This window comes from Lissotriton helveticus, chromosome 9, assembly GCF_964261635.1.
Source record: "Lissotriton helveticus chromosome 9, aLisHel1.1, whole genome shotgun sequence".
Taxonomy (NCBI): Eukaryota; Metazoa; Chordata; class Amphibia; order Caudata; family Salamandridae; genus Lissotriton; species Lissotriton helveticus.
Window position 1 is genome coordinate 1,195,325,981 of NC_136070.1, and position 15,351 is coordinate 1,195,341,331.

The 15,351-nt window shown below is 43.6% G+C and overlaps 1 protein-coding gene across 1 annotated transcript in view; it reads left to right on the forward strand.

The window, feature by feature from the left end:
• Positions 1-15,351, forward strand: part of ITPR1 (inositol 1,4,5-trisphosphate receptor type 1) — a 1,533,308-nt gene that overhangs the window by 929,064 nt on the left and 588,893 nt on the right. Inside the window, exon 35 of the mRNA XM_078661662.1 lies at positions 4,715-4,899. Within this exon, the coding sequence (XP_078517788.1) occupies positions 4,715-4,899 (185 nt within the window). The remainder of the gene's footprint in view (positions 1-4,714; positions 4,900-15,351) is intronic.

Consider the following 15,351-nt stretch of genomic DNA (forward strand, 5'->3'; position numbering starts at 1 on the left):
CTAGCCGTTTGAGTTATCACTGGAAGATATCTAGACATTTTTTCTTTTCATGTGGCCGGCATGTGATATGGATGTGTGATTTCTCAGTTTTCTCAATTATTTCTTATTCCTTATTTGGCGGCTTTTGATCCTTTCTTTGCACCGCATTGTATTTGACCACTTTTTTAGAAAATGTGCGTGAATAAATTAGTCAGTTTTGGCAATGAATGTATTGTTTGAGCTGAAAACTTGCATTAAAAGGTCTGACAGTAGGACACTGTTTGCTGGGAAAAGATGTGTGCCCATGTTGTGACTTTATTCTAAAAAGACTTTCAACCTGAAAGTCCTTTCAGAGCATGTCATAAATTATTGCTTTTTTCCAACAAAGGAATTTTTCTCTTAATCTAAGAAGTCTAATCATAGAAAAGTCGTTCTCGCCCCAGGATGTTAACACTTTCTGAGGAAAAATTCTGAAAGTAGACTCCTATCCTCACTATATTATGTGGGGTAATCGGCATCTACTGAAGTCTGACTCTCATAACCAAAAGAATCTCATCATTTCTCAGAGGTCCCTCCTCGTGCTTGATTTAGTTCATGTGGTGTTGGAAGGTCCCCAAATCTCACTTGGGAAGTTGGCATTGATGTAACTTTTCCTGCTAGAAGAAAGATATTTGCCAAGAACTGAATAACCTGACAGCATACTTGTCTGTTCTATGCACATATTTTTGCACAGTTTCCTAAATTAGGGTTATCAAAGTATTTGGATAGAGAGAACTCTACTTCTGAGAGCTCTTTTTTTTTTTAGATATCTACTTCTTCAGAACTTGACTTCCCTGGTGAGTTTTTTGGCACACACCTCGAGGTGTGGTGTTCTACTGATTTGGGGTTGACTTGGGGACGAAGTATAAGCCACATGGTTCAGTTTTTATTTTGCTTTGCCCCATAAGTGGTGCAGAAACTATGTAATTGTTCTGTTATTGCATGAAGTGCTGTACATCATTGCCTCTAGCACCTGTTCTGAAGATGTGAGATTTGCGTTGGAACTTGAATTATGTGGGGTGGGTGACCGCCCATCTCAAGGAATAATCGCAACCCTTGTGAGGGTGAACCTGCAAAGTCTCTACATTAACCTGACAACAAACCTCTTTTAACTGTGGCACAGAGAAGACAGACTTATCTTAAGGCAATTTGTAAAGTATTTGTGCTGTACTAAAACGGTAATAAACAGCGAAACAGTTAAAATCCCGAACCGAATCAGAAAAATATACAAATGGACAATTCAATAAGGGTAGCGTGGGACATGGGTGCAGTTTGACGCTGACCGTGATGGAGCTCTGGATCCGATATATCAACCAGGTACACCATGGTCAAATATTTTACATTCTGATTTTAGCCCTCCTTAAAGTCCCAATAAACCATAGGAGTACAATTCTAAAGTCACCCAGGGCATCAGGGGAGGCACTTAGAGACTCACAGGATATCAGGTGGGGTCCAGTCCAGGTCCGGTTGCCACTGATCATCTGGGCATTTGCAAGAAATGCCTTTTGTAACATGTATCTCTGTAGCGGGAACAGGAGGTCAGCCTTATGACAATTGGAGTCCCCTCTTACCCAGGTCAAAGAAATGATCAGGCCCAGTCCTTTAGGTCTCCTTTCAGGTCACATACTACAGTCATCTGTAGGAAATCTGCCTTTTGAGTGGTCACCCCATATGTTTAATCTTTGGCCGGAACCTATATTTTTGCTGGTGTTGGAACTCTGTGCACTTTAATGGTGCTATCTAGTGGTACACTTCCTGTGCTCAAAGTTTAAACATAGTTGAATTGGAATATTCCTAATTGATATATTTAACTTGCATACAAGACCCTAGTATAAGGTAAAAAATAGATTCAGGGCCTGTAAGTGTCACTACTGTACTGCAGCACCCATTATGTCATCAGCTACAGTGATGGTATAAAACATGGCTTCAGGCCATTGTGGCCTGACTGAGGCAGTTCAAACACTGCAATTCAACCTTTCAAAATAAATCCCTTTGACAGGTCAAAACATCGATTTTAAATATCAGTAAAACTACTATGTACGCCAGGCTGCCCACAAGGTGGGGTGCATAGTATTTAATAGAAGGACATGTAGAAATGTAATGTTAACCTGTCCCTACAGTAACTAGCCCCCAAACACCATTTTATTTTTTCACTGTGGCAGACCCAACTGTCCTATGTAAACAGCATACATATTAAAAACCCCAATATTGTATCCTGGGAATGGTACTACCTAGAAAAATTAAATAACTATTTAATAGATATTAAAAATTGTATTCAATGACGAAGTCTGATTTGTAATAAATATTAAGTAAAAGTTACGATTAGAAAGTTCATTTTTCCCCCCGCCTGAAGTGCCTGGAGTCCAAATGGGGGGAGGGGGCTGCTTTCTGGTCTTTTACCAGCAAATCTATTTTAGTTTTACCCTTCTCTAATCTTTGGTAAGCTGGCTGGGTAGAGGGAAAGGCCACCAGACAAGCCATCCACACCAAATAGAGCCACAGAACACTGCACGTCAATACGATTTGCTTAAAATGCTACTTAGGTACGTAATAACATTTGCCCTTAAAAATGCCTTTTTAGAAGCTAATCTGGTGTTTGTCTTGTCCTTTTGGGTCTTGAGTAGACAGCACTTGTGTGTAAATGGGGCTTCCGTTGCGGCATGATAGCAACCCTGCAAAGGTAGTTTGGAGCATGTAAAGTAGGATTCAGAAAGCAGGCATTATTAATAGAGTACTATATGCCTTGACTTGCTGGTGCTTACAAGAGCTTGTAACGGGTGGGGAGAGGAGACTGTTGTAGAGTGGGCAGCCTCTAATGGTTTGGTTTCAGTGCATGGAATGAAAATGTTGTGTAAACAGTCTTGTCCTGCAGCACATTTGTAGCGAGGTAGTTTGAAAAGGTATTTGTACAGTCCTAAACTAGTGAGTGAAAAACAGGACACTTCACATTGAGAGGGGTGAGATGGAGTTAAATCCTTTAAATGCTTTAACAAAATTGTTTGGGGTATATTGTATTTGCATATCTTTTTAGTATCCGCATTAATGTACTTGAGCACTTGCTTAGTACTCACCACTTAAGGGGTGCGTCTTTGAACACTTTACATACTTATGCAGAAATGTCTATTGTAAGACGCTTAAGGCGTTGAAGGTGTCAGAAGGCAAGAGTGAATGAATTAAACGATCCTGGGAACAACATTCTCCCTCACATAAGGCTCACATCACAAATCCTACAATTCAGAAAGGAATGTTTGAGGAAGAACTCAAACCTTGACAGCTCTTTTGTCCAACAAGTTAACTCCCTGCCACATGATCTCTATGGTTAGATTCAGTGCAGTTCTCCCTCCTGCCACGGCTATACGCAGTGCTCCCCAGGTGGATTTCTGCTGTCTGCATTCCAGTACTTCTATCCATACAGGGATTGACTGCTCCTTCATTTGTCCTCCCGAAACAATGGAGGAATGTGCTTGGGGAACAATTGAGGCAGGGGTATGTGCTTGGGGAACGTTTATGAAGCAATGGGGATGTGCTTTGGGAACTGTTGTGAAACAATGGAAGGGTGTGCTTGGGGAACAATTGTAAAGCAATAGGGGTGTGCTTGGGGAACAATTGAGGCAGGGGTATGTGCTTGGGGAACGTTTATGAAGCAATGGGGATGTTCTTAGATGATTTAAGTTATCACCCATCCTTGCCATGAGAAGCTGCCTTTGATGCAAGCCTTAGGTGCAGCTGCTTGGCGTTTTATTATTGACCATACAGAGATGCGAGGAGTAAAAATGCAGCCAAATATTTGGCTTGGGATAGCATTTGGGTCAAGGAACTGATAAAGTGCATTAAAAGGGCTGTTAGAAGCCCGTAAGGTGGGGACCATGGGCTTTTGCTCAATTTTCTGGTGCTTGAATAAGCCCCTGGACTGACATAGTTGTATGTGCTAGACAGCTTTATTTTTTTTATTAGACCAAGACAAATATCTTGAACTACTAGACAGTTCTGTTGGGCTCCTTCAAAGAAGGCATCTCTTGTCGATTGTTTGGGGCTGGCATCAGATTTTGGGTTCATTTTAAATGTTCTCTGTTGCCATATTATCAGACATAGATGAATACTGCTCAGTTGAATTGGGGTTCCCTGGGATTTGTCTAAATGTGTACTAAAGCTCATGGACATTTGTAATGTTCCCATGTCTGGGTTAATCCTGTTCCTTGGACTTTGACATTTCCTGGAAAAAAGTTGGTGTGCTCCAGAATGTAATCTATATTTTAAATTTTTCTCAAATTTGTGAAAGTGAATTTCCTGGACAGGAGAATTGAGAGAGTATTCAGAATGGTAACCCACTTCCTAAAAGCAGTCTTGCAGTGCTTTCATCCCAGCTTGGAAATTGAGTGTAACTTAGCTTACGAAAGTGTTTCAGTGATTTTTAGTCGAAAATTATTTGCTTTAAGGTTCAGGTACGATAGTTGCACTGAGCTTTTGGTGATTGATTGGCACACCGTGTCATCACATATTTCCTGGTCTACCTCATGGTTCTTGTGTTATTTTTTTTATAAACATTTTATTAGAGTTTACAAAACAGCAAAAAACAAAGATTCACATCAAGTGATCAGTCCGTAGCAGCAAAATGTATCTATATGGCACATACACAGAACCCCCTCCTTGTATGGTTCTTGCATTTGAAGTCTTGACTTTTGTCTATTCTTTGCAGCCAAAGGGCGAGCCATAGCCATTCCAGTGGACTTGGACAGTCAGGTCAACAATCTTTTCCTGAAGTCTCACAACATTGTTCAGAAGACGGCTATGAACTGGAGGATGTCTGCGCGCAATGCTGCTCGCCGAGATTCCGTCCTTGCAGCTTCGAGGGATTACAGGAACATCATTGAAAGGTTGCAGGTAATGGCAAAGCGTTTTTTGGTTAGTTTAATCTCTGGGAGCTGACAAGTGCTTATAATTAATACCGAAGGCTATCCGCGAGGTTATGTATGTGAATAAACTAGTTTAGAGAGGGTACTTCTCCTATTTAGAAGAGGAACCGTTAAATCACTTACATGCCAGTCTGCAGATGTCTAAAGTGCTGGGAAAGTAATGGTTTTTACAATAAGCAATTTTTCTACTTTTCATTTCTCAAAGCATTGCAACGCAAGACATGTTGGGAGAAGGTCTTTGCACCTTCTCTTGCTTTTTTAAACTGCTCTTAAATGTGGTTGTACTTAAAAAGAAAAATGCAGAACACCAACCATTGATAAGTTCTGTACTTTAGGACGTTTTCACCACTATTTATTTTCTCAAGCATTTTAGTTTCCTAGGTAGTTTTGGTTGCCGTGGTTTGTGAGCTGGTGGACCAATTTAAATTACTTTTGCTGGGGGCGAGAAACTCTTTAATGAAGGCATTATCTGGAATTTCGTAACTTGTCTCGTGGAGATAGAGAATGTAGGATTGTATGCAATGTGTCCTCATCCTGTTTTCACTTGCAGGCCTGCAAAGTTTTTTTGCTGGTTTAAAGCAACATGGATGTCATTGAAAGAGGCTGGTGAGATGGGTGTCTCTGTGCTTGTGTGAGATTCCACCTTGTTGCAGAAGGCGATGGTTATTACGGACACCGGTACTAGTCTGTGAACTAACCTAGTTCAAGGCGGGTAAAGTAGCTGAGTAGATCAAAGTATAAGACAGGTGCAGAATACTGCACCTACCTGCCAGCGTCATAACCTTTCACTTCCTGCTAGAGAAACAAGCCTGAACCCTATACCACTGTAACAATGTATACCCACAACCTGTCACAAGCTTGCACAGTTTCCCTGGAGTATCATGAACCTGCCTCATGGCTCACTTTTATGTTTTTGTTTCCTGCAGCACAGTTCGAAGAACCTCTTTGTGTTTGGGTATATGTTTTTCACCTTATTTTCTTTAGCATGTTCTCAGTATGTTGTCTGCTTTTCTTTATCTTTAACCTGTTACAATAAATTTTGTTTTATTTTGGTTGTGCTAGCACGGTTTGTAATGTTTTACACTGTGGTGGTTTCTTTTGCATGTTCCCAAAAGTGTTCTGATTTGTTAAATGAGCATGTTAATTGCTTATAATCAGGCTTTTGTTCACTCTTGCCAGCATGTACACTTTTATAGGTTCGATTGCTTTGATTTACGTTTTCTGCTGCACGGAGTATCTCGGAACACTGTTGCATCCAAGCAGCCTTCTTTAGACCTTTTTGGCTCCTAAATTAAATACACCAACTCGTGTCCCTCCCTCTTTGTCTAGATCTAGGAGATATTCACCCCAGTAGTGAGATGGACTCAGAACATTTCCAACAGCAAAGGAAAGTCTTGTGAATTTTGAGTGCATGCTGAGCACTTACAAGCATGCATGCCCCCCAACGCTAACTTATCTAATTTTGTTCACTTTTTGTCCACTCACTTTGCTCTGCATTGTGTGGTAGTGCTGTGGTCTTCTTTAGTGCTCTGAAGCGCTTGTTTTTTTTCCAAACATTCCTAGTCTAAAACGCCTCGAGTTCCAGGGCTTCCATTTTTACTGCAGGTTATCTGTTGAATTGATCTTATACTCTTACCTGCAGCAGTTGTTGCCCACCATCCCTTCAGATCAATTTAGGTGAGGTTCATAGTTATTTTTTTCTGTGGGTGACTGGACAAGAATCAGAATCAAATGTTCATTCACAGTTCTTGATCATTAACACAGAGACACATACAGCCCTTTGCGGTTTTGTGCAGTGTGCTAAATGTGTTTAACTTACTTTCAAGTAATTGCATGACATTCTGAGAAAATTACACGAAATGCAAATCCATGACTATATTGTGGTTAAAATAAATAGTGTGAAAAAACCTACATGGGTATCGCTGCACACGCTGCATGCTTGGACAGTTAAGTCTGGTGTGATGGGCATTTTGCCTGTTCAGTTCTTGTAGGAGGCTGGTTTAGTATATGGTGCACACGTATTTAAGTGAAGCACCTTGCACTAATCAATACAAACATTATGCCCGTTTTAGTGGTCTTAGACAACATTGGAAAGCTCTTTAAGCCTTCAGGCTTAGTCCAGAAGGAGTATTGAGCAGCTTGTTTCACCAGATTTTATCATGCAGTGTAGGCTAAACGAAAATGAACCACAGTGTAGTTCTAAAAATAAGTCTATTGCACAACACTCACTAACACATTGGTATCTCTCCTACTCTGAGAAATCAACACAAATAGACATAAATACTTAAATTGCAAAAGTTAAGTAAGCACAGTACACAGTGGTCTCCTGGGGTAGTCCAAACCATATTCTAAAAGTGGAATGTGAACTACAACCGTAGTCGAGACTTGGACCAGGAGACTCAGAAGAGCTGGGGACACAAAGAACCACCTACGGTGAGTACCCAGGTAACCCATGAAGGCTGTGTGCAGAGTAGAAACACAGCTGCATACTCAATAGAAGTCAACGGGAAAGTTGCAGTTTTGAAGAAGGAACCCTCCCAGTGGACCCTGAAAAAACCCAGTAGAAGACAGAATGTTGGAGAGTCAGCAGGAGGGCAAAGTCGTGTCTGGGGTCAGCAATAGCACTAGCTCGCTGGCAGACCCTGGAAGGCTGTTACCAGGAGTTTTGGGGTCTTCCAGGAGTAGCCCCCCAGTGCATGGAATCTACCTCCAACACCGCTAAATGTGTGGGTATGATTCCAAAATGTATGATACCAAACAGGCCCACGTTTGGCAGTCACTATATAGTTACCCATCGTGTAATAACGCATGGCCATTATATGTATCAAAGTGGCTGGTTGCACTTCCAAAGCCGTGAGAAACTACTCTGGGTTTTATAGGCGGTGTCTTGCTCATTCAGGGGCACCTTTGCACAGGATTGAAAGGCCTTCCCTAGGGGTGACTTGTAGGTTTTATGTGTAGTGACCTCCGATATAACCACAGATATAAGAAACCCTACCTGCCGTAAGTGGCGTTAGCACCAGCTTGCACAGGCTGCAATGGCAGGCCTGTTGTCAGTTTGAGTTGTCTTTCATGGGTGACATAATACATGCTAGAGCCCATGGGAGATCCCTGGTGTACCAATGCCCTGGGTACCTTAGTACCATATACTAGGGACTTACAATGGTACACCTGTAGCCAATTGTGATGGTGTAGAAGTACTTACAAAGTCAAATTTAGGGTGGAGGAACAGTCAGACGAGTCAAAAACCCAGACACCAGGCAAAATGTGGGGCTAACCATGTTGGAAGGATCCTTCCTTCCTACAGTCCTCCAGGGCTTTTTAGTGTGACAATTTGAAGACCCACCTCTGGTGAGAAATTACTTTGGTATCTACTTCAAGGTGAGGAATCCATGTCTAAATGTCTCTATCAGATCAACCAATTACTTACCGCAGTAATGAGTTATCTGATAGAGACTCCTTCGAGCTGCACATTCCTTACCGACCCTTCCTCCAAATTCTCCAAATTCTGCATACTGTATACTACCAGCAAATTCTTCAGGACCTCACATTGGCACGCAGGTTATTTCACCTTAGTTTGGCTCTGTGCTTTTGGTGCAAACATTTTATGAACTAAGGTCAGCACGCTGGGGGTGGTGCTTATGTAGGCACCGTGCACGCCACTTCTAATGTGACCAATCTGCGAATTTGAAAGATACCACCTACTGATGCGCAAGGGGACTACTCAAAGAAAATTACAAATCCAGACTGAAGCTAGGGGAATATTCGAAGTTAAGGAATCTGTGTCTAGGTAGTCTCTGACAGCGATTGTTATGAAAGTTAAGTTATTTGTTCCATGGGTTTAATGCTCCATGCCCGTTGCACAAAGTGAATAGGCAAACTTCCAACCTGAGCATGAGTCAGGGGGCAAGACTTTGCTGCGACAGCTTACAGCCTGGAGACTCATCAACCATGCTGCTTCGACCATGCTCTCCAGTCTTTGGGACGCTAACCAGAAGTTAAGGTAAAAGCTTCAATGTCCTGTATCATAAAAACGTATTTAACCCCTTGCACCACTGAAGTGCTGGAGTTATACAAAATGTGCATCAATTGGGGTCATCCAAGTTGGACTGACAAGATTAGTCATCCTCCCAGGAACCTTTTCAGTTGTTAAACTGCAGAAAGTGTGTTTGCTATAAGTGTCTAGTAGGGAATCCACTCCACAATCTTGAGGTGTATGAACCGGTCCTTTTCATAGCCTGAACAGGTCATTTTCCTAACCCTAACAAGACAAGAACTCTAAATGATTTATCTGGGAATCTGCCACCTGCCTCTGCAACATGTCACTTCAAAGGTGAACGGAAGGTTTTCTCTTCATTACTGTCAGGGAACCCTGGTGACCACCAAAGCTTGGACCCACTTAGTGGTCTGGAAGAGATGTTCTTTAACGGTCTATTCGGCTCCAGTACACCTCTGCCCAGGTTGGCATCCAAACGGTTGCTGAAAGAAGCAGCTTCTTTTAGGTGCAATTGAGACATTTCTGTGCTTGGATAGTCCCCACTATGTCCTTTTTAAAGTAAAAATCTTTTTTCCAAACACAGATCCTGCTAGAATACACAAAGTACATCTTTCAGTGTGAAAACCAAGTACTTTGGCCTTAGTAGTGCAGGTTGATTTATACCATGGTTGTTCAGCTGCCTCAACAAAGCAACATCTAGCGATGAATGCTTCAGCCTGACCTGTAGGCCCCTATACCATTCTTAACTCTTTATGAACTATCTCATCTGTCTTTTGATACCTCCTGAAAGGATTCCGTTTGTCAATTCTGCAGATAATCCTGTATAAAGCCTTCCTTTGTAGCGAAAAGGAAGCCATCAGTCAGATGTTCAAACATTTCTGGACCTAGAATGCATTGGCATTGTGGTTGCAGTGTATTCAGGGAGTACACTCATACTACAAAGGGGATTCACTATGCTAAGCTCCAAACGTTCTCCCTGCAGCTTTATCTGATGGTGCATGGTGATCATTTAACAGTAAGGTCGATGTTTGTTCCAGTCTTTCGATCTTTGATGGCAACATAGTGATAGTGCATTGGTTTGCCATTCTGCCTGTCATGTCTGTAACCTGCGATCATTACAGGCTCAAAGTATCAATCTGGTGTGGGCTAATTTTGAGGAATTCACCATGCTCATGTGGACAGACCATATTACTTCCTTCAAATAAACGTGATAGCTTTTAGATTTCCTGCAACTGGAATAGAGAGGTGGTAGAACATATGGGCAGCGCCTATTCTATGAAAGCAAAGGAGCACTCATTCAATACTAATAAAAAACGCTGAAATCAATTGCCATCTGTGGCTCAGCCTTAAAATGGCAAATTTCGTTCCTGGATAATCGTACCTTTCAAATCTTCTCCGCAACTGCCAGTTCTGACATTCATCTCTCACCCTATGGGATGCCCCAGGGCTCCATCCATAGCCCCTTGCTTTTTAACTTGTATCTCAAACCCTTAGCTGACATTGCGGAAGATGCTGGGCTTACTCTGTTTTCTTACGCAGATGACTCCCAGATGATCTTCTCTCTAAAGCAAGTACTTGCTTATCATCCGCCCTTCAGCTAGGATTAGGGAGAATCGCTTCATGGATGCACACCAACCATCTAAAACAACGGTGAAAAAAACGGAGGTCCATGTCCTTGGTAAAAACAAAGATCTTTGGGGCCCACTACACTGGCCCAGCGAGATGGGAGTACTTCCTCGCCTTCCAGCCATGTCTGCAATTTAGGCGTAACCGTTGACGACTCGCTCACTATGCACCACCAGGCAGTAAAGGTTACTGCCACATGTTTCTCCATCTTCAAGTGGCTCAATGATCGTCTGGATGTTGCCGGAGTCTACCCAGAGAACAGTAGTCCAAGCTCTCATCACCTCAAGGCGGGACTATGGAAATGTTCTATATCATGGATCCAACAAGGTTGTGATTCCCAGGTTTCAGATGGTACCAAACTGTGCAGCAAGATTACTTTGCAGGGTTCCCAGAGCTACCTGCATCTCTAGCCCCCTACAGGTCTTACATTGGTTCAAGGCGGAGAACCGAATCAAGTTCAAAGCCCTGAGCTACATGTTTAAAATCAAAATAGGCGTTGCAGCACAGGATCTGCAATCTCTGGTTAGCCCCTATGTGCTTACCCGCCACCTCCGCTCATCAGCCCATGAGAACTTTACTGTACCCAGATTTAAACTATCCAGGAGCCGATCATTTGCCTACCTTAACCCCTCACTTTGGAACTCACTCCCTTCCGCTATCCGGGAAGAAACGGTTTACACCCGTTTCCGCAGTGCCTTGAAGACTTGGTTGTTTAACCAGTAACCTCTCTAAGCTGCTATACATTTCAACCAGTCTGCTCTGGCGCCGGGAAACCATTCTTGGGTAGCTGCAGCGCCTTACAAATTCAATAAATAAAATAAATAAATCTTGGCTGGTGGTTTAGATATAGGAGTCGGCAATTGAAATTGGCATATTTCCTCTGGTCTCCCATCGGCTGAGATTTACAATACCAGAGCATATATCCTAAGCAGGTGCCCCCACTAACCTCATGTGTGAGTTCCCTAGGAAATCTTACACCATCATTGAAGCCTGGAGATGCCAAACCTTTGCTACTTGCCTGAAATACAGGAATCCTGTCAATGGATGGCAGGGGGCTCTAAACTCTCTAGGCTAAACTGTCACTGGCCTGGTAATCATGTTCTAAATATCTTTTGCGCCTTTGTTTCTTAAAGTCATAAATGACTCGTGAAAATTTGAGCCTTCAGGCCGCCAGTCACAAATCTTCTTTACTGGAAGACTGTTTTAGTGGTCGTCCTAGTGCAGCCAGGCTGATTAGCGAGGTGCAAGCCCTTCCTGCTTTAGAACCCTGTTCTCTACTTCCTTTGTACTAGGCTGTTGATAAAGTGCTGATTGTTCTTAATCCGAATGTGCTCTTTTATCCTTAGTGTACATCTGCATGCATCTTTAGCTGTAGTTGTGCTACAGAACTTGGACGTGCGCCCTGCACTTCCACCTTAAAATAACCAAACTCTGTATTACAGAAGACATTTTCTGACTAGGATTCTTCTGGTAGAGCTGGATAGGCCTGCGTTGTCTGGTGGATTATCTCCTGCATCTCTTGTTGCTTGCCTTAACATGGCGCAAACCTCCATTTGTTGTCCAAGCACGCGTCACAAGAGCAAAGCATGTTTAGGTGGCACTGACCAATCTTGTTCATATCAGAAGCATGTTGGCAGCTGTGTGGGGCATCACAGATCTTTTTTACTGCCATTGTTGGTCTAGGAGACTGTCTAGACAGTTTGTCTTGGAAGTTTGTCACATCATGTTTGCCTTGCATATGCTACCTAATGCTGCTTTCAATCCTCTTTTTATTCTCAATATTGTGAAGTCTACCCAGAAGCTGAGAATATGGAAACAGCCAGGGCACAGGGGTATAATGCAGTTATCTCCATCATAACTCCCTAACCCATAGGCCGTTTCCAATTATCTACAACCTCCACCGACCTCTCAGCCATTGGCCAAAATGCACTAGGAGGCAAGTCCCACATGCTAATAATGTGAAACAACCAAGGGATTAGCCATATCTGAGTTACCGTTTCCTTTTCCAATCCCCCAACCAGTAGGTTTTCATGCCAGAAACATGTTTGCCTGCTAGGAAGGTTTTTACATCATAGCTTTGACCTTTCTAAATTAACCATCCACCCAAAACCCCACCCCTCCATTATTACCTCTAACTTTACAACTACTCATGTGTTTCACTGATCTGTAGACGATAACATGCAACAAAAATTATTTGCACTGATTTAAGTTTTGTAGCATGCGTATATTGTGCTTTGGTTTGATTTATCTAGTGTGCCTCTATATTATGTTAAACAAGTTGTGTGTGTTTTATAAAAATGTTCCAGTTTTGTTTTCCATTGTAAATTACATGGTATGTCACACACCATAGCTCTCAGCTACAGGCTTATGGTTCCTAATTTTCCTTTTTCAGCCACACCTTACACCTGTTCTGCTCCTTACAAGGCAAAAAATCCTTTCCTATTTCTCAGGATGCCGCATTGGCTAACCAACAGCTTAGCTGTTCAGTTGTGCCAGGCTTACTAGAAATTAAAAGGTTTTGCAGCCTGACCTTTGACTTAGCATTGTTTGAATTTACTGTTACTCATTTACGTTCTTCATATTCAATGGTTTTTGTGTCCCAGCTTGTCAGTCTTGTCCTTCTCATGGAGCACAGCTCTTTACCAATTGTTTAATTGGGTGAATTCTATGCTTCCACTTGATTTTAGGGAAACAAGTTCTTTTTGGTTAAGCGCTCAAAGCGAGCACCTGTATTTTCCAGCTGTCTCCCTTGTGTCCTTCTCTCCCCCTGCTGCTCTCCTTGTTGCTCTCTTGCCAGAGTGAGTCTTCCTTTTCACATTGTGCTTGCCCTTTTGTCTCTCCCTTACATTCCTTGATCAGCCCTGTGCTTCTGCTCAGCGGATCTACATTCCCTCTTTAGCCAGTGTGCTTCTCTTCCCCTATGGTCTACATTCTGATAGGCTTCTAGCCGCAGATTCCTTACCTTAGAATTATCCCCAGATGTCAGACTGCATCTGGAAATTTTTTTGAGCAGTACCCCTGCAAGCCCATAGGTGGCATCATTCACCTCCACGTGGTGCCACCCTAGCGCACCAACGTCTGTTTTTTCTTTCCGTGCAGGTCTGCAGAAGAGCTACCACCAGTCACTTTTTGGCTGACCTTTTTCCATTCTTTTGAGACATCTCCTGGTGTGGGAAAGGTATCCAAAATGGTTGCAGAGCTAAATCAAGCACTTGTCGGGGCTCTCAAAGTTGTCCGGGCAAGTTCCACAAGCACAGAAAAAAAATGACGAAGAGGTCTTTGACGTCACCCATTCTGTCGATCATCAGACGAGGGAGCGACTGCATTCATGGCCTGGCTCCGCAGTTGAACCTGTGTCTCAGCCATCTCCAAGTCTTCCCTAGTTTAGAGGAGCAGGAGCGACCACCACCCAACTTCTTGAATTTTGTGGCCATGCACCTAACCTTTGGGAGGTCCTTCCTCACTGAAGTTTATTTGTCTCCAAGAGCTCAGGAGGGGCCCCTAATGGTCTCCCATTACTTCCCACCTGCCTGGCACTGTTGTTGGTGAGCGCTGCGTGCCTTTTGGGTCGATGCTCCAACTCACACTGGGACTTGGTTGTGCAGATGCTGCCTAGGGTCTCGGAAGATGCCTGAGCCATAATCTCACAAGCTATTGTGGATGGGATGGACGCAGCGAAGTTTGCCATAAGCTGTGGACATGATGTGACTGAATTTCTAGGCAGAGCGGTTTCACAGTCTGTGGCCCTTAGACTTTTCAAGGGATGTCCAGGCCTCGCTCATGGACATGCCCTATGGCTCCCATCTCTTCGGAGACCAGGTGGACTCGGCGCTGGAGCTTTTCAAGACCAGAGCTACACCCAGGCCCTTGGGCCTTTCCATGGCTCCTTGCCAACCCCAGTCCTCCTTACCTGGACAAGGAAGGGGCTTCAGCCGTATCTCTACTCACACAGCCACCTTCACATGCAAGCTTTCAGACCCAGAGTGACTGAGGACCTGGTACCCACAGACCTCGTGAATCAGGTAGGTAGATATCGGGCTAGTCCACTTCCTTCCTCCCCCAACCCCCTTGCATCCACAGCTTCCAAGCTGCTTTAGTTTGCCCTCAACCATCTTTGGCATCCATTGGGAGGCAGGATACGCCATCACCTGCACCACTGGAGGTCAATACCATCCATCTGCTGAGTTCTCCGGATTTTCCGAAGGGGCTGCTTACTCCATGCGCTTCGTGACTAGTCCTCCACCCATGCCACTCACTTGCAACTGGCTGGACATCTCATTACTCTTCCAGGAAATGGCGGCTCTTGGTCAAGGGATCCACAGAGAAGGGGCTGGCTTCGGAAGTAGGCTGTGGATGCTATTCCTACTACCTACTGGTGCCCATGAAGGATGCAAGTCTTCATCCTATCCCAGACCTACGCCCTCTCAAATTTTTTCTGATAAAGGAGAAATTCAAAATGCTTACGCTTGCCCAAGTCCTGTCTGCCCTGGACCTGGGAGACTGGATGGTAGCAATGTACTTGCTGGATGCATATACTCCCACAGACTTTACTTATGATTTGCGGTAGGCCACGAGCAATTTCAGTTCACCGGGCTCCACTTTGGCCTTACCAGTGCCCCTCAGGTGTTCACCAAGGTGATGGCGGCGGTTGTAGCTCATCTGCGGAGATCAGGGGTGCCAGTCTTACCCTATATCGACGACTGGCTTTTGATGGGGGGCTTGTCTCAGGAGTCCTCTTCCACCTCCAGATTACGACTGACCTCCTTTATTTGCAGGGGTTCACTGTCAATGTGACAG